Source organism: Salmo trutta, unplaced genomic scaffold (genome assembly GCF_901001165.1).
Source record: "Salmo trutta unplaced genomic scaffold, fSalTru1.1, whole genome shotgun sequence".
Classification (NCBI taxonomy): Eukaryota; Metazoa; Chordata; class Actinopteri; order Salmoniformes; family Salmonidae; genus Salmo; species Salmo trutta.
Genome location: NW_021822992.1, coordinates 716,030 through 735,141, shown reverse-complemented (window position 1 = coordinate 735,141; position 19,112 = coordinate 716,030). Strand labels below are relative to the sequence as shown.

The following is a 19,112-nucleotide window of genomic DNA, read 5'->3' as shown; positions in this document are numbered from 1 at the left end:
GAGAACAAGTCCTTTATTTAACCAGGTAGGCCAGTGGAGAACAAGTCCTTTATTTAACCAGGTAGGCCAGTGGAGAACAAGTCCTTTATTGAACCAGGTAGGTTAGTGGAGAACAAGTTCTCATTTACTACTGCGATCTGGCCAAGAATAAAGCAAAGCAGTTCGACACAAACAACAACACAGAGTTACACATAAACAAACATACAGTCAATAACACTATAGAAAAATCTATAAACAGTGTGTGCAAATGAGGTAAGATTAGGGAGGTGAGGCAATAAATAGGCTGTAGTGGTGATGTAATTACAATTTAGCAATTAAACACTGGAATGGTAGATGTGCAGAAGATGAATGTGCAAGTAGAGATACTGGGGTGCAAAGGAGCAAGATAAATAAATAAATAAATACAATATGGGGATGAGGTAGGTAGATAGATGGGCTGTTTACAGATGGGCTATGTACAGGTGCAGTGATCTGACAGCTGGTGCTTAAAGCTAGTGAGGGAGATAAGTGTTTCCAGCTTCACAGATTTTTGCAGTTCGTTCCTGTCATTGGCAGCAGAGAACTGGAAGGAGAGACGGCCGAAGGAGGAATTGGCTTTAGGGGTGACCAGAGAGATATACCTGCTGGAGCGCGTGCTACAGGTGGCTGCTGCTATGGTGACCAGCGAGCTGACTAGGATTCTGTATGGGAGCTTAAATCTGGCACTTAAACCTGCCATCAAAAAGGACACCTATTATTTGGTTCTTTGGCCAAATATTCCAGAGAAGCCGTGCAAGACTGGGGGATAACGTGTCCATGGACAGTCAGAATTATTCTCCTGAGTCCAGTGGAGACCAATAATCCACTACAGTGTCGGGCTCGGTCCAGTTTCTGACAAATACTTTCTCTTGCCCTTTTTCTGAAATCATCTCACATTCTCTCTCCCTCTCTCCCTCTCTCTCTCTCTCTCCCTCTCTCTGTCTCTCTCATCTCCCTCTGTCTCTGTCTCTCTCTCTCTCTCTCCTCTCCTCTCCTCTCCTCTCTCCTCTCTCTCCCTCTCTCTCTCTCTCCATCTCTCTCTCTCTCTCTCTCTCTCTCTCTCTCTCTCTCTCTCGTCTGTCTCTCCTCTTCCCTCTCCTCTCTCCTCTTCTCCTCTCTCTCTCTCTCTCTCTCTCTCTCTCTGTCTCTCCAGGTGGTCCTGAAGATGATCAAGCATTACCAGGAGGAAGGTCAGGGCAGTGAGGTGGTCCAGGGTGTCCTGCTGGGCCTGGTAGTGGAGGACAGGTTAGAGATCACCAACTGTTTCCCCTTCCCTCAGCACACTGAGGACGACGCTGACTTTGATGAAGGTACACGAGAGCACTGTGTTTGTGCTTGGAATTGGAAACCTACTGCTCTTCTCTCTGTGTGTGTGTGTGTGTGTGTGTGTCCTCTCAATGTTCAGTGTTTCTCATTATGTCTCCTGTGTGTCAGTCAGTACCTCATCAGAGATCATTCCTCTCTGACCGGAGCCCCTGCTGCTTCCTGTATCAAACCCTGTTTCTCTGGGCAGCTTGTTGGCACACAGTCAAACTGACTGACAGGCGTAGTCTGACACGAGGAAGGGAAAGGTCTCTCTAATCATGTCTCTCATTTGTCTCGCTAACAAGCTACTGTCCTGAATTCTGGGTAATAACCGAGCATGAAAGGTTGCTAAAGGTCGTTAGTATCAGAGGTCTGTCTGTAGTAGTGAATGGAGAACAGTAACTGAGATATCTAGTAGGTCTGTCTGTAGTAGTGAATGGAGAACAGTAGCTGAGATATCTAATAGGTCTGTCTGTAGTAGTGAATGGAGAACAGTAACTGAGATATCTAGTAGGTCTGTCTGTAGTAGTGAATGGAGAACAGTAGCTGAGATATCTAGTAGGTCTGTCTGTAGTAGTGAATGGAGAACAGTAGCTGAGATATCTAGTAGGTCTGTCTGTAGTAGAGAATGGAGAACAGTAGCTGAGATATCTAGTAGGTCTGTCTGTAGTAGAGAATGGAGAACAGTAGCTGAGATATCTAGTAGGTCTGTCTGTCTGTAGTAGAGAATGGAGAACAGTAGCTGAGATATCTAGTAGGTCTGTCTGTAGTAGAGAATGGAGAACAGTAACTGAGATATCTAGTAGGTCTGTCTGTAGTAGAGAATGGAGAACAGTAGCTGAGATATCTAGTAGGTCTGTCTGTAGTAGTGAATGGAGAACAGTAGCTGAGATATCTAGTAGGTCTGTCTGTCTGTAGTAGTGAATGGAGAACAGTAGCTGAGATATCTAGTAGGTCTGTCTGTAGTAGTGAATGGAGAACAGTAGCTGAGATATCTAGTAGGTCTGTCTGTCTGTAGTAGTGAATGGAGAACAGTAGCTGAGATATCTAGTAGGTCTGTCTGTAGTAGTGAATGGAGAACAGTAGCTGAGATATCTAGTAGGTCTGTCTGTCTGTAGTAGTGAATGGAGAACAGTAGCTGAGATATCTAGTAGGTCTGTCTGTCTGTAGTAGTGAATGGAGAACAGTAGCTGAGATATCTAGTAGGTCTGTCTGTAGTAGTGAATGGAGAACAGTAGCTGAGATATCTAGTAGGTCTGTCTGTCTGTAGTAGAGAATGGAGAACAGTAGCTGAGATATCTAGTAGGTCTGTCTGTAGTAGAGAATGGAGAACAGTAGCTGAGATATCTAGTAGGTCTGTCTGTAGTAGTGAATGGAGAACAGTAGCTGAGATATCTAGTAGGTCTGTCTGTCTGTAGTAGTGAATGGAGAACAGTAGCTGAGATATCTAGTAGGTCTGTCTGTAGTAGTGAATGGAGAACAGTAGCTGAGATATCTAGTAGGTCTGTCTGTCTGTAGTAGTGAATGGAGAACAGTAACTGAGATATCTAGTAGGTCTGTCTGTAGTAGAGAATGGAGAACAGTAGCTGAGATATCTAGTAGGTCTGTCTGTATTAGTGAATGGAGAACAGTAGCTGAGATATCTAGTAGGTCTGTCTGTCTGTAGTAGAGAATGGAGAACAGTAGCTGAGATATCTAGTAGGTCTGTCTGTGTAGTAGAGAATGGAGAACAGTAACTCTGAGATCTGGTAGAAATGTCTAGGGAGGAATGGCTGTATGGGAGTGACTACTAGTGAGTGTATATCAGTGATCCAGATGGTAGGATTTGTCCTCTGCCTCTCTCTCCCCTTAGTTAATAAGGCCCCCTATGGGGTTCCCCTGCAGCAGACCCAGGGAATTCCTACTGTTATAACCCCTCACGCTAGACTACTGTTATAACCCCTCACGCTAGACTGCTGTTATAACCCCTCACGCTAGACTACTGTTATAACCCCTCACGCTAGACTACTGTTATAACCCCTCACGCTAGACTACTGTTATAACCCCTCACGCTAGACTACTGTTATAACCCCTCACGCTAGACTACTGTTATAACCCCTCACGCTAGACTACTGTTATAACCCCTCACGCTAGACTACTGTTATAACCCCTCACGCTAGACTACTGTTATAACCCCTCACGCTAGACTACTGTTATAACCCCTCACGCTAGACTACTGTTATAACCCCTCACGCTAGACTACTGTTATAACCCCTCACGCTAGACTACTGTTATTAACCCCTCACGCTAGACTACTGTTATAACCCCTCACGCTAGACTACTGTTATAACCCCTCACGCTAGACAACTGTTATAACCCCTCACGCTAGACTACTGTTATAACCCCTCACGCTAGACTACTGTTATAACCCCTCACGCTAGACTACTGTTATAACCCTCACGCTAGACTACTGTTATACCCCTCACGCTAGACTACTGTTATAACCCCTCACGCTAGGACTACTGTTATAACCCCTCACGCTAGACTACTGTTATAACCCCTCCGCTAGACTACTGTTATAACCCCTCACGCTAGACTACTGTTATAACCCCTCACGCTAGACTACTGTTATAACCCTCACGCTAGACTACTGTTATAACCCCTCACGCTAGACTACTGTTATAACCCCTCACGCTAGACTACTGTTATAACCCCCTCACGCTAGACTACTGTTATAACCCTCACGCTAGACTACTGTTATAACCCCTCACGCTAGACTACTGTTATAACCCCTCACGCTAGACTACTGTTATAACCCCTCACGCTAGACTGCTGTTATAACCCCTCACGCTAGACTGCTGTTGTAACCCCTCACGCTAGACTACTGTTGTAACCCCTCACGCTAGACTACTGTTGTAACCCCTCACGCTAGACTACTGTTGTAACCCCTCACGCTAGACTACTGTCGTAACCCCTCACGCTAGACTACTGTCGTAACCCCTCACGCTAGACTGCTGTCGTAACCCCTCACGCTAGACTGCTGTCGTAACCCCTCACGCTAGACTGCTGTCGTAACCCCTCACGCTAGACTGCTGTCGTAACCCTCACGCTAGACTGCTGTCGTAACCCCTCACGCTAGACTACTGTCGTAACCCCTCACGCTAGACTACTGTCGTAACCCCTCACGCTAGACTACTGTTATAACCCCTCACGCTAGACAACTGTTATAACCCCTCACGCTAGACTACTGTTATAACCCCTCACGCTAGACAACTGTTATAACCCCTCACGCTAGACTACTGTTATAACCCCTCACGCTAGACTACTGTTATAACCCCTCACGCTAGACAACTGTTATAACCCCTCACGCTAGACAACTGTTATAACCCCTCACGCTAGACTACTGTTATAACCCCTCACGCTAGACAACTGTTATAACCCCTCACGCTAGACTACTGTTATAACCCCTCACGCTAGACTACTGTTATAACCCCTCACGCTAGACTACTGTTATAACCCCTCACGCTAGACTACTGTTATAACCCCTCACGCTAGACTACTGTTGTAACCCCTCACGCTAGACTACTGTTATAACCCCTCACGCTAGACTACTGTTATAACCCCTCACGCTAGACAACTGTTATAACCCCTCACGCTAGACTACTGTTATAACCCCTCACGCTAGACTACTGTTATAACCCCTCACGCTAGACTGCCGACGTAACCCCTCACGCCAGACTGCCGACGTAACCCCTCACGCCAGACTGCCGACGTAACCCCTCACGCCAGACTGCCGACGTAACCCCTCACGCCAGACTGCCGACGTAACCCCTCACGCCAGACTGCCGACGTAACCCCTCACGCCAGACTGCCGACGTAACCCCTCACGCCAGACTGCCGACGTAACCCCTCACGCCAGACTGCCGTCGTAACCCCTCACGCCAGACTGCCGTCGTAACCCCTCACGCCAGACTGCCGTCGTAACCCCTCACGCCAGACTGCCGACGTAACCCCTCACGCCAGACTGCCGACGTAACCCCTCACGCCAGACTGCCGTCGTAACCCCTCACGCCAGACTGCCGTCGTAACCCCTCACGCCAGACTGCCGACGTAACCCCTCACGCCAGACTGCCGACGTAACCCCTCACGCCAGACTACTGCACCAGACCAGTCTCGGTAAACCACGTCCTGGATACTCACACTGATTGGGAAGTCATGTGTTCTAATAAGCCCAGTCACTGCACGACAGTGACCCATGACCCCAACATATTTTGCCCTCTAGTGTACAAAACAGATTTAAATGAACAGACGGCAGAGAAACAGGTCAAAGTGGTATAGGGCAGTAGAGGCACTTGAGGATTTGTTTGTTTGTAGTCTTGGGTCTGGGAAAAATTTGACCTTTTTTTATAAACTCATTAAATGCAATTCTATGTAATTATACATGACTGGAGACTTTTTTAAATTTTATACTCAAATGATTGGCTGCTTTGACACTGACAAATGGAGAATGTGAGATCATTAAAAGAACAACCTGGTCTTGAATCCATCAATAGCCGAGGTCGAGGTGTGTGGAAGAGAGAGACATGGTACAATACGAGGAAATGATAGTCCTAAACAAGCTTTCCTGTTTCACCGACTCACCCAATGAGGTGCAGCTCACTCACAGGCGATGGCCAATGGGCTCGTGCCTAAAGCCCATCTCTCTTGTTTTAGTTTGGTAAACCAATACTATTCGCTCAATAGGTCTATTTGGAAGTTAATAAAATATTTTTTGTCGACTACGTACAGTCTTAGTCTCGGCAGGAGCCATTTGCTTTCCAAACTGTGTTATCCCGCGATTTGTATTAGAAATATAGCGAAAGGCTTTTTGTGTTGTTGCTGCATGCGGTTCACTGACAGATTTGTTAAGCGTTCCAGACTGTAGGCGATGCCTTGTGATTGGACTATACACAATCCACAGCTAGGCTATTAAAACAATAACTAGGCTATTGATCCTCCGTGGCTAAATTATAGACCTCCTCCTAGTGTAGTATTCTGAATGATAGACCTCCTCCTGGTGTAGTATTCTGAATGATAGACCTCCTCCTGGTGTAGTATTCTGAATTATAGACCTCCTCCTGGTGTAGTATTCTGAATTATAGACCTCCTCCTGGTGTAGTATTCTGAATTATGGACCTCCTCCTAGTGTAGTATTCTGAATTATGGACCTCCTCCTGGTGTAGTATTCTGAATTATGGACCTCCTCCTAGTGTAGTATTCTGAATTATAGACCTCCTCCTGGTGTAGTATTCTGAATTATAGACCTCCTCCTGGTGTAGTATTCTGAATTATAGACCTCCTCCTGGTGTAGTATTCTGAATGATAGACCTCCTCCTGGTGTAGTATTCTGAATGATAGACCTCCTCCTGGTGTAGTATTCTGAATGATAGACCTCCTCCTGGTGTAGTATTCTGAATGATAGACCTCCTGGTGTAGTATTCTGAATTATAGACCTCCTCCTGGTGTAGTATTCTGAATTACAGACCACCTCCTGGTGTAGTGTTCTGAATTACAGACCACCTCCTCGTGTATGGGGAGAGAGATGGGGCAGAGAGACAGAGGGTTATGGGGAGGGAGAGAGGGAGACAGAGAGGGTTATGGGGAGGGAGAGAGGGAGACAAAGAGGGTTATGGGGAGGGAGAGAGGGAGACAAAGGGTTATGGGGAGGGAGAGAGGGAGACAGACTGGGGAGGGAGACGGGGTAGAGAGACAGACTGGGGAGAGAGAGACACAGAGAGGGTTATGGGGAGGGAGATGGGGTAGAGAGAGAGAGGGAGACAGAGAGGGTTATGGGGAGAGAGATGGGGTAGAGAGACAGACTGTGTTATGGGGAGAGAGATGGGGTAGAGAGAGAGAGGGAGACAGAGAGGGTTATGGGGAGAGAGATGGGGTCTCTGACTCTGATAAACAACCAAGTCACATGGAATTCTAAAGGACGTCTCCTGCAGTTGGAACCCAGCCAGGGAACCCAGCCAGGGAACCCAGCCAGGGAACCCAGCCAGGGAACCCAGTTCTACCCAACCATCCCTCTCTATAGAGGTTTAATTAAGGAATGGAAATATTTTAACCAGATTTGAGTAAAGAGAGCGAGGGGGGGAGAGGAAGACTGAGAGGGGGAGACAGAAAGTGAGGGAGAAAGAGAGAGAGAGGAAAATGGTGAGATGGAGGGAACAGGCAGAGTGAAATATCCTGTTGGCATTTGTTTTAATTGGCCAAATGAATGCACTTAAATGACCAAATGTACTTTATGGCACTGCAGTGAAGCCATCCCAAAACAAGGCCAGTATTTATATGGGGGAGCAGTAATTATGGAGGAGGGTGGAGAGGAATACTTACTGGAGGAACCCTGCTCTTACTGGAGGGGCCCCGTCTCCTCTGTAGCCCTTAACATGGAGGGGCCCCGTCTCCTCTGTAGCCCTTAACACGGAGGGGGCCCGTCTCCTCTGTAGCCCTTAACACGGAGGGGGCCCCGTCTCCTCTGTAGCCCTTAACACGGAGGGGGCCCCGTCTCCTCTGTAGCCCTTAACACGGAGGGGGCCCCGTCTCCTCTGTAGCCCTTAACACGGAGGGGGCCCCGTCTCCTCTGTAGCCCTTAACACGGAGGGGGCCCCGTCTCCTCTGTAGCCCTTAACACGGAGGGGGCCCCGTCTCCTCTGTAGCCCTTAACACGGAGGGGGCCCCGTCTCCTCTGTAGCCCTTAACACGGAGGGGGCCCCATCTCCTCTGTAGCCCTTAACACGGAGGGGCCCCGTCTCCTCTGTAGCCCTTAACACGGAGGGGGCCCCGTCTCCTCTGTAGCCCTTAACACGGAGGGGGCCCCGTCTCCTCTGTAGCCCTTAACACGGAGGGGGCCCCGTCTCCTCTGTAGCCCTTAACACGGAGGGGGCCCCGTCTCCTCTGTAGCCCTTAACACGGAGGGGGCCCCCATCTCCTCTGTCTGTCCCCGGCTCCAATAGGCCGCCTCCTCTGTCCCTTACTAATTCCATTCCTTCAGCTTATTGGCAGGCAGAGGCAGTACTGATTGTTTGTGTGTGTATTGAACTGCACAGCGTTTGTTACAATGTAGTTCTGTTTGACTGAAATGGCTGCACCGTAGGTCACAAGACTGCAGAGACAGATGGATCACAGGGATGTTCTTCTATCTAGCCTCTACAGTATAATGTGGGGGTTCTATCTAGCCTCTACAGTATAATGTGAGGGTTCTATCTAGCCTCTACAGTATAATGTGGGGGTTCTATCTAGCCTCTACAGTATAATGTGAGGGTTCTATCTAGCCTCTACACCGATACAGTATAATGTGAGGGTTCTATCTAGCCTCTACAGTATAATGTGAGGGTTCTATCTAGCCTCTACAGTATAATGTGAGGGTTCTATCTAGCCTCTACACCGCTACAGTATAATGTGAGGGTTCTATCTAGGCTCTATACCTCTACAGTATGTGAGGGTTCTATCTAGCCTCTACAGTATAATGTGAGGGTTCTATCTAGCCTCTATACCACTACAGTATAATGTGAGGGTTCTATCTAGCCTCTATACCTCTACAGTATAATGTGAGGGTTCTATCTAGGCTCTACAGTATAATGTGAGGGTTCTATCTAGGCTCTACAGTATAATGTGAGGGTTCTATCTAGCCTCTACAGTATAATGTGAGGGTTCTATCTAGCCTCTACAGTATAATGTGAGGGTTCTATCTAGGCTCTACAGTATAATGTGAGGGTTCTATCTAGCCTCTACAGTATAATGTGAGGGTTCTATCTAGCCTCTACAGTATAATGTGAGGGTTCTATCTAGGCTCTACAGTATAATGTGAGGGTTCTATCTAGCCTCTACACCACTACAGTATAATGTGAGGGTTCTATCTAGCCTCTACAGTATAATGTGAGGATTCTATCTAGCCTCTACACCGCTACAGTATAATGTGAGGGTTCTATCTAGGCTCTATACCTCTACAGTATGTGAGGGTTCTATCTAGCCTCTACAGTATAATGTGAGGGTTCTATCTAGGCTCTACAGTATAATGTGAGGGTTCTATCTAGCCTCTATACCTCTACAGTATAATGTGAGGGTTCTATCTAGGCTCTACAGTATAATGTGAGGGTTCTATCTAGGCTCTACAGTATAATGTGAGGGTTCTATCTAGCCTCTACAGTATAATGTGAGGGTTCTATCTAGCCTCTACAGTATAATGTGAGGGTTCTATCTAGGCTCTACAGTATAATGTGAGGGTTCTATCTAGCCTCTATACCTCTACAGTATAATGTGAGGGTTCTATCTAGGCTCTACAGTATAATGTGAGGGTTCTATCTAGGCTCTACAGTATAATGTGAGGGTTCTATCTAGCCTCTACAGTATAATGTGAGGGTTCTATCTAGCCTCTACAGTATAATGTGAGGGTTCTATCTAGCCTCTACAGTATAATGTGAGGGTTCTATCTAGCCTCTATACCTCTACAGTATAATGTGAGGGTTCTATCTAGCCTCTACACCACTACAGTATAATGTGAGGGTTCTATCTAGCCTCTACACCGCTACAGTATAATGTGAGGGTTCTATCTAGCCTCTACAGTATAATGTGAGGGTTCTATCTAGCCGCTACAGTATAATGTGAGGGTTCTATCTAGCCTCTACAGTATAATGTGAGGGTTCTATCTAGCCTCTACACCACTACAGTATAATGTGAGGGTTCTATCTAGCCTCTACACCGCTACAGTATAATGTGAGGGTTCTATCTAGCCTCTACAGTATAATGTGAAGGTTCTATCTAGCCTCTACAGTGTAATGTGAAGGTTCAGTGTAGTTGACAGCTATAATTCAGGACAGATGAGTCTGGCAGGGAAATATGAATAATAACTGAATGTAACCAGCTTGATTAGATCACTGCTGACTGCTGGTTCACAGGTTTGCCCTCTCCCTCCATCTCTCTCTCTCTGCAGCGGTAATTGTGGAGTCTGGAGGCACACAAACACACACACACACACACACACGGGGATGCACAGAAGAGCAAGCGCACACACCTCTCTCTCTCTCTCTCTCTCTTTTCAGGGTGTTTATTTTAAGTCAAGGGATTAGTTTGCTCAGACATGATCTCTTCAACTGTTCTACCCATTTTCTTGCTCTCTCCTTTCTCTCTCTCGCTCTCCTCGCTCTCCCACAATTCAGTATCCAATATGCATTAACTTCATTCTCCTTTCGTAATGTATCAGCCTTCCTTCCAGAGTTACACATCCATTAGATCATTGATTCAGTTTTGTTTTCTCTCTCTGAGCTTCGCTAATTCAAATCATTTGTCCTTCAAAAAGATGTCAACTTGAGAAAGAAGCTGCTATTTTGTATTGGAACACCGGCCGCATGTCACCGAAGTGTCGAACGGTCCCAAGCCAGCCAATCCAACCTCCTTCTGAGGCTGGTTACCAGACCTGGGTTTAAATAGTATTTGAAATAATTTCAAATATTTTAGCAGTGCTTGATTGAGCTTGGCTGGCGCCATGGACCTAATAGAGTAGTTTCTGAACTGGGATCCTGGCCTTTCTGACTCTCCAGGCAGGCTCAAACAAAAACTAAAAGTATTTGAACACAGGGCTGCTGGCTTGCTAGTCCCAGTTTGAAATGTAATCCATAAATCAGGTGCCGTGGCTGCTTGCCGTGGCTGCTTGCCGTGGCTGCTTGCCGTGGCTGCTTGCCGGGGCTGCTTGCCGGGGCTGCTTGCCGTGGCTGCTTGCCGGGGCTGCTTGCCGGGGCTGCTTGCCGTGGCTGCTTGCTTGTGTAATATGACCAACCCGCTACATGTTAGTCATACTCGTACTGTGGAGTCTTTATTCAATAAAGGAATTCTGTTCTTCAATAGACAGGAAGAGAAAGCAGGAACACCATCACAAGGACACCGTCGGTCAGAGAGACAGAGACGGAGAGAGAGAGAGACCAAGGGAGAGATGGGGAGAGACGGGGGAGGAGAAGGAGCTAGAGAGACGGGGGAGAGAGAGGAAGCTAGAGAGGCGGGGAGGAGAGAGAGCTAGAGAGACAGGGGAGGAGAGGGAGCTAGAGAGACGGGGGAGGAGAAGGAGCTAGAGAGACGGGGGGAGGAGAGGGAGCTAGAGAGACGGGGGAGGAGAGAGAGCTAGAGAGACGGGGGAGGAGAGGGAGCTAGAGAGACGGGGGAGGAGAGGGAGCTAGAGAGACGGGGGAGGAGAGGGAGCTAGAGAGACGGGGGAGGAGAGGGAGCTAGAGAGACGGGGGAAGAGAGGGAGCTAGAGAGACGGGGGAGGAGAGGGAGCTAGAGAGACGGGGGAGGAGAGGGAGCTAGAGAGACGGGGGAGGAGAGGGAAGCTAGAGAGACGGGGGAGGAGAGGGAGCTAGAGAGACGGGGGAGGAGAGGGAGCTAGAGAGACGGGGGAGGAGAGGGAGCTAGAGAGACGGGGGAGGAGAGGGAGCTAGAGAGACGGGGGAGGAGAGGGAGCTAGAGAGACGGGGGAGGAGAGGGAGCTAGAGAGACGGGGGAGGAGAGGGAGCTAGAGAGACGGGGGAGGAGAGGGAGCTAGAGAGACGGGGGAGGAGAGGGAGCTAGAGAGACGGGGGAGGAGAGGGAACTAGAGAGACGGGGGGAGGAGAGGGAGCTAGAGAGACGGGGGAGGAGAGGGAGCTAGAGAGACGGGGGAGGAGAGAGAGCTAGAGAGACGGGGGGAGGAGAGGAGCTAGAGAGACGGGGGAGGAGAGGGAGCTAGAGAGACGGGGGAGGAGAGGGAGCTAGAGAGACGGGGGAGGAGAGGGAGCTAGAGAGACGGGGGAGGAGAGGGAGCTAGAGAGACGGGGGAGGAGAGGGAGCTAGAGAGACGGGGGAGGAGAGGGAGCTAGAGAGACGGGGGAGGAGAGGGAGCTAGAGAGACGGGGGAGGAGAGGGAGCTAGAGAGACGGGGGAGGAGAGGGAGCTAGAGAGACGGGGGAGGAGAGGGAGCTAGAGAGACGGGGGGAGGAGAGGGAGCTAGAGAGACGGGGGAGGAGGAGGGAGCTAGAGAGACGGGGGAGGAGAGGGAGCTAGAGAGACGGGGGAGGAGAGGGAGCTAGAGAGACGGGGGAGGAGAGGGAGCTAGAGAGACGGGGGAGGAGAGGGAGCTAGAGAGACGGAGGAGGAGAGGGAGCTAGAGAGACGGGGGAGGAGAGGGAACTAGAGAGACGGGGGAGGAGAGAGAGCTAGAGAGACGGGGGAGGAGAGGGAACTAGAGAGACGGGGGAGGAGAGGGAGCTAGAGAGACGGGGGAGGAGAGGGAGCTAGAGAGACGGGGGAGGAGAGGGAGCTAGAGAGACGGGGGAGGAGAGGGAGCTAGAGAGACGGGGGAGGAGAGGGAGCTAGAGAGACGGGGGAGGAGAGGGAGCTAGAGAGACGGGGGAGGAGAGGGAGCTAGAGAGACGGGGAGAGAGAGCCAGGGGGAGAGCTGTTCAGCAGCATCCATATGTCTGTAGCGTGGTGATAAATGTACTGCTGGAGGTAAAGGAACGTGGAGGTGTTATGCTGGGTGTTGGTGAGGGTTCCTCTGGTTCTACTGCTGGAAGTAAAGGAACGTGGAGGTGTTGTTATGCTGGGTGTTGGTGAGGGTTCCTCTGGTTCTACTGCTGGAGGTAAAGGAACGTGGAGGTGTTGTTATGCTGGGTGTTGGTGAGGGTTCCTCTGGTTCTACTGCTGGAAGTAAAGGAACGTGGATGTGTTATGCTGTGTGTTGGTGAGGGTTCCTCTGGTTCTACTGCTGGAAGTAAAGGAACATGGAGGTGTTATGCTGGGTGTTGGTGAGGGTTCCTCTGGTTCTACTGCTGGAGGTAAAGGAACGTGGAGGTGTTGTTATGCTGGGTGTTGGTGAGGGTTCCTCTGGTTCTACTGCTGGAGGTAAAGGAACGTGGAGGTGTTGTTATGCTGGGTGTTGGTGAGGGTTCCTCTGGTTCTACTGCTGGAAGTAAAGGAACGTGGAGGTGTTGTTATGCTGGGTGTTGGGGAGGGTTCCTCTGGTTCTACTGCTGGAGGTAAAGGAACGTGGAGGTGTTGTTATGCTGGGTGTTGGTGAGGGTTCCTCTGGTTCTACTGCTGGAGGTAAAGGAACGTGGAGGTGTTATGCTGGGTGTTGGTGAGGGTTCCTCTGGTTCTACTGCTGGAGGTAAGGAACGTGGAGGTGTTATGCTGGGTGTTGGTGAGGGTTCCTCTGGTTCTACTGCTGGAGGTAAAGGAACGTGGAGGTGTTGTTATGCTGGGTGTTGGTGAGGGTTCCTCTGGTTCTACTGCTGGAGGTAAAGGAACGTGGAGGTGTTGTTATGCTGGGTGTTGGTGAGGGTTCCTCTGGTTCTACTGCTGGAAGTAAAGGAACATGGAGGTGTTATTATGCTGGGTGTTGGTGAGGGTTCCTCTGGTTCTACTGCTGGAGGTAAAGGAACGTGGAGGTGTTATGCTGGGTGTTGGTGAGGGTTCCTCTGGTTCTACTGCTGGAGGTAAAGGAACGTGGAGGTGTTATGCTGGGTGTTGGTGAGGGTTCCTCTGGTTCTACTGCTGGAAGTAAAGGAACGTGGAGGTGTTATGCTGGGTGTTGGTGAGGGTTCCTCTGGTTCTACTGCTGGAAGTAAAGGAACGTGGAGGTGTTGTTATGCTGGGTGTTGGTGAGGGTTCCTCTGGTTCTACTGCTGGAAGTAAAGGAACGTGGAGGTGTTGGTGAGGGTTCCTCTGGTTCTACTGGGCTCAGTGGCTCCTCCTCTGTTCCACCTGGTTTCTCTGATTGGCTGTAATTCATCTTCGTTAAGCAAGGCTCTGTGGAGAGCTGCCACCCTGTCTGCTGCAGGGGTGCTGAGGTACACACACACACACACTCACTGAACACACACACACACACTGAACACACACACACTGAACACACACACACTGAACACACACACTGATACGGAAATACGCACACTGAGCACACACACACTGGTACGGAAACACACACACTGAACACACACACACTGAACATACACACATACACTGATACGGAAACACACACACACACTGAACACACTTATATGGAAAAACACACGCTGCAACATGCAACGCACTATTACACACACTGAACACACACACACACACTCACTGCAACATGCATAGTACACACACACACACACACACACACACACACACACACACACACACACTCACTGCAACATGCATAGTACACACACACACACACACACACACACACACACACACACACACACACTGCTCAGTGATGGATATCCTGCCTTGTGCTGTCGTCGCAAATGTCCCCTATTCCCTCCATAGTGCACTACTGTTGACCAGGACCTCTAGGAAAACCCACAGGGGTCTGACTCAAAACAACTGTTGACCAGCAGTGGGCTGTGACTGACTGGCGCCCTGGTCACGGCCCTGGTCACCTCCCTGGTCACCTCCCTGGTCACGGCCCTGGTCACCTCCCTGGTCACGGCCCTGGTCACCTCCCTGGTCACCTCCCTGGTCACCTCCTGGTCACCTCCTGGTCACCTCCCTGGTCACCTCCCTGGTCACCTCCCTGGTCACCTCCCTGGTCACCTCCCTGGTCACGGCCCTGGTCACGGCCCTGGTCACCTCCCTGGTCACGGCCCTGGTCACCTCCCTGGTCACGGCCCTGGTCACCTCCCTGGTCACGGCCCTGGTCACCTCCCTGGTCACGGCCCTGGTCACGGCCCTGGCCCTGGTCACGGCCCTGGTCACCTCCCTGGTCACCTCCCTGGTCACCTCCCTGGTCACCTCCCTGGTCACCTCCCTGGTCACGGCCCTGGTCACGGCCCTGGTCACCTCCCTGGTCACGGCCCTGGTACCTCCCTGGTCACGGCCCTGGTCACCTCCCTGGTCACCTCCCTGGTCACCTCCCTGGTCACGGCCCTGGTCACGGCCCTGGTCACGGCCCTGGTCACGGCCCTGGTCACCTCCCTGGTCACGGCCCTGGTCACCTCCCTGGTCACCTCCCTGGTCACCTCCCTGGTCACCTCCCTGGCCCTGGTCACGGCCCTGGTCACGGCCCTGGTCACGGCCCTGGTCACGGCCCTGGTCACCTCCCTGGTCACGGCCCTGGTCACGGCCCTGGTCACCTCCCTGGTCACCTCCCTGGTCACCTCCCTGGTCACCTCCCTGGTCACGGCCCTGGTCACAGCCTTTTCTCAGCAGCAGGTTCCTGGTTAGAAAGAGGTGGTTTGAGAATCAGACTTCCTGTTGTCATGGTCTGTAGTGATGGTTACATATTAACATTAGGACATTTATAAAGAATGAACTTCCTGTTGTCATGGTCTGTAGTGATGATGAATGTTAACATTAGGACATTTATAAAGAATTAACTTCCTGTTGTCATGGTCTGTAGTGATGATGAATGTTAACATTAGGACATTTATAAAGAATTAACTTCCTGTTGTCGTGGTCTGTAGTGATGATGAATGTTAACATTAGGACATTTATAAAGAATTAACTTCCTGTTGTCATGGTCTGTAGTGATGATGAATGTTAACATTAGGACATTTATAAAGAATGAACTTCCTGTTGTCGTGGTCTGTAGTGATGATGTGTGTTTGGAGGTATTATTTGGAGGTATTTCTCTCCATCTCTGCTCGTCTTTACTCACTCAGGCGTCTACATGAGTCTGTCACTTTCTGACAATGTAAATAGTCCCCCCTTTGCTTTTACACTGCTGCTACTCGCCGTTTATTATCTATGTACAGTCACCTGTGCCCCCTGTATATAACTTCCACATTGACTCTGTACCGGTACCCCCTGTATATAACTTCCACATTGACTCTGTACCGGTACCCCCTGTATATAGCCTCCACATTGACTCTGTACCGGTACCCCCTGTATATAGCCTCCACATTGACTCTGTACCGGTACCCCCCTGTATATAGCCTCCACATTGACTCGTGTACCGGTACCCCCCTGTATATAGCCTCCACATTGACTCTGTACCGGTACCCCCTGTATATAGCCTCCACATTGACTCTGTACCGGTACCCCCTGTATATAGCCTCCACATTGACTCTGTACCGGTACCCCCCTGTATATAGCCTCCACATTGACTCTGTACCGGTACCCCCTGTATATAGCCTCCACATTGACTCTGTACGGTACCCCCTGTATATAGCCTCCACATTGACTCTGTACCTGGTACCCCTGTATATAGCCTCCACATTGACTCTGTACCGGTACCCCCTGTATATAGCCTCCACATTGACTCTGTACCGGTAACCCCTGTATATAGCCTCCACATTGACTCTGTACCGGTACCCCCTGTATATAGCCTCCACATTGACTCTGTACCGGTACCCCCTGTATATAGCTCCACATTGACTCTGTACCGTAACACCCTGTATATAGTCTCCACATTGACTCTGTACCGGTACCCCCTGTATATAGCCTCCTCATTGACTCTGTACCGTAATACCCTGTATATAGCCTCCACATTGACTCTGTACCGGTACCCCCTGTATATAGCCTCCTCATTGACTCTGTACCGTAATACCCCTGTATATAGCCTCCACATTGACTCTGTACTGGTACCCCCTGTATATAGCCTCCACATTGACTCTGTACCGGTACCCCCTGTATATAGCCTCCACATTGACTCTGTACCGGTACCCCCTGTATATAGCCTCCACATTGACTCTGTACCGGTACCCCCTGTATATAGCCTCCTCATTGACTCTGTACCGTAATACCCTGTATATAGCCTCCACATTGACTCTGTACCGGTACCCCCCTGTATAGAGCTTCCACATTGACTCTGTACTGGTACCCCCTGTATATAGCCTCCACATTGACTCTGTACCGTAACACCCTGTATATAGCCTCCACATTGACTCTGTACCGGTACCCCCTGTATATAGCCTCTTTATTGTTATGTAAATGTTTTGTTAGTTTTTGATTTAGATTAGATTTTTTTTTAAACTTTTAGTTTATTTAGTAAATATTTTCTTAACTCTATTTCTTGAACTGCATTGTGGGTTAATTAAGGGCTTGTAAGTAAACATTTCATGGTAAGGTCTACCTACACCTGTTGCATGTGACAAATAAAATTAGATTTGGTTTGAAAATGTAGCGATGCCGTTGTCAGTGGTCTATGTGACGTTGAATATCTAGAAGTTTGACCGTTTTTATAAGGAAATGCGTAATAATGTAAATATTTCTCTCTTTCTCTGCTTGTCTTTAGACTCAGGTAGTCCGTCTGTCGCAGCACCTTTCCCTTTGAATCTTTCCAGTTGAATGAGAATCACAGAGCGTGTAACTGCCTCCTCACAGACCTCGTTATAGAGCACAGGCTTTTAAAGGAGCCATTACCCATAGTCCTCTCTGCTCTCCCATGGAATGTTATTGAAGACACTTCCATCATCACTCCCACTTAAACCTCATCTCTTTCCGTGGGGGGGTGTGTGGGGGGGGGGTGTGTGTGTGTGGGGGGGGGGGGGGTGTTTGCACCGACCACTTTCCTGTATGACTGACATTCACCTGCTCCATACGTACGGTACGATGAGGATTTGACTGCTCCATACGTACGGTACAATGAGGATTTGACTGCTCCATACGTACGGTACGATGAGGATTTGACTAGACCACCTGCTCCATACGTACGGTACGATGAGGATTTGACTAGACCACCTGCTCCATACGTACGGTACCATGAGGATTTGACTAGACCACCTGCTCCATACGTACGGTACGATGAGGATTTGACTGCTCCATACGTACGGTACGATGAGGATTTGACTAGACCACCTGCTCCATACGTACGGTACGATGAGGATTTGACTGCTCCATACGTACGGTACGATGAGGATTTGACTGCTCCATACGTACGGTACGATGAGGATTTGACTAGACCACCTGCTCCATACGTACGGTACGATGAGGATTTGACTAGACCACCTGCTCCATACGTACGGTACGATGAGGATTTGACTAGACCACCTGCTCCATACGTACGGTACGATGAGGATTTGACTGCTCCATACGTACGGTACGATGAGGATTTGACTAGACCACCTGCTCCATACGTACGGTACGATGAGGATTTGACTAGACCACCTGCTCCATACGTACGGTACGATGAGGATTTGACTGCTCCATATGTACGGTACCATGAGGATTTGACTAGACCACCTGCTCCATATGTACGGTACGATGAGGATTTGACTAGACCACCTGCTCCATACGTACGGTACGATGAGGATTTGACTAGACCACCTGCTCCATACGTACGGTACGATGAGGATTTGACTGCTCCATACGTACGGTACGATGAGGGTTTGACTGCTCCATACGTACGGTACGATGAGGATTTGACTAGACCACCTGCTCCATACGTACGGTACGATGAGGATTTGACTAGACCACCTGCTCCATACGTACGGTACGATGAGGATTTGACTAGACCACCTGCTCCATACGTACGGTACGATGAGGTTTTGACTAGACCACCTGCTCCATACGTACGGTACGATGAGGATTTGACTAGACCACCTGCTCCATACGTACGGTACGATGAGGATTTGACTAGACCACCTGCTCCATACGTACGGTACGATGAGGATTTGACTAGACCACCTGCTCCATACGTACGGTACCATGAGGATTTGACTGCTCCATACGTACGGTACGATGAGGATTTGACTAGACCGACAGTCTAAACATCTGGTTGGGTTTGAAATATCCCCCCTAGACCACATCATCAAGGTGTCTCATTCATATGCGGGGTAGGAACCGTAGGGACATAGAAGGGTGGTGGGGGGGTG

The 19,112-nt window shown here is 49.6% G+C and overlaps 2 protein-coding genes and 1 long non-coding RNA gene across 3 annotated transcripts in view; all 3 read left to right on the top strand.

Annotated features, from left to right (window-relative positions):
* LOC115187885 (CUB and sushi domain-containing protein 3-like) overlaps positions 1–19,112 on the top strand; it is a 1,475,978-nt gene that overhangs the window by 883,220 nt on the left and 573,646 nt on the right.
* Positions 1–19,112, top strand: part of LOC115187958 (eukaryotic translation initiation factor 3 subunit H-like) — an 82,597-nt gene that overhangs the window by 12,503 nt on the left and 50,982 nt on the right. Inside the window, exon 2 of the mRNA XM_029747050.1 lies at positions 1,172–1,328. Coding sequence (XP_029602910.1) covers positions 1,172–1,328 — 157 coding nt within the window. The remainder of the gene's footprint in view (positions 1–1,171; positions 1,329–19,112) is intronic.
* LOC115187889 (uncharacterized) lies at positions 13,497–14,114 on the top strand. The gene is made up of 2 exons (XR_003876159.1): positions 13,497–13,964; positions 14,017–14,114. It is a non-coding gene; the product is annotated as an uncharacterized LOC115187889 (long non-coding RNA).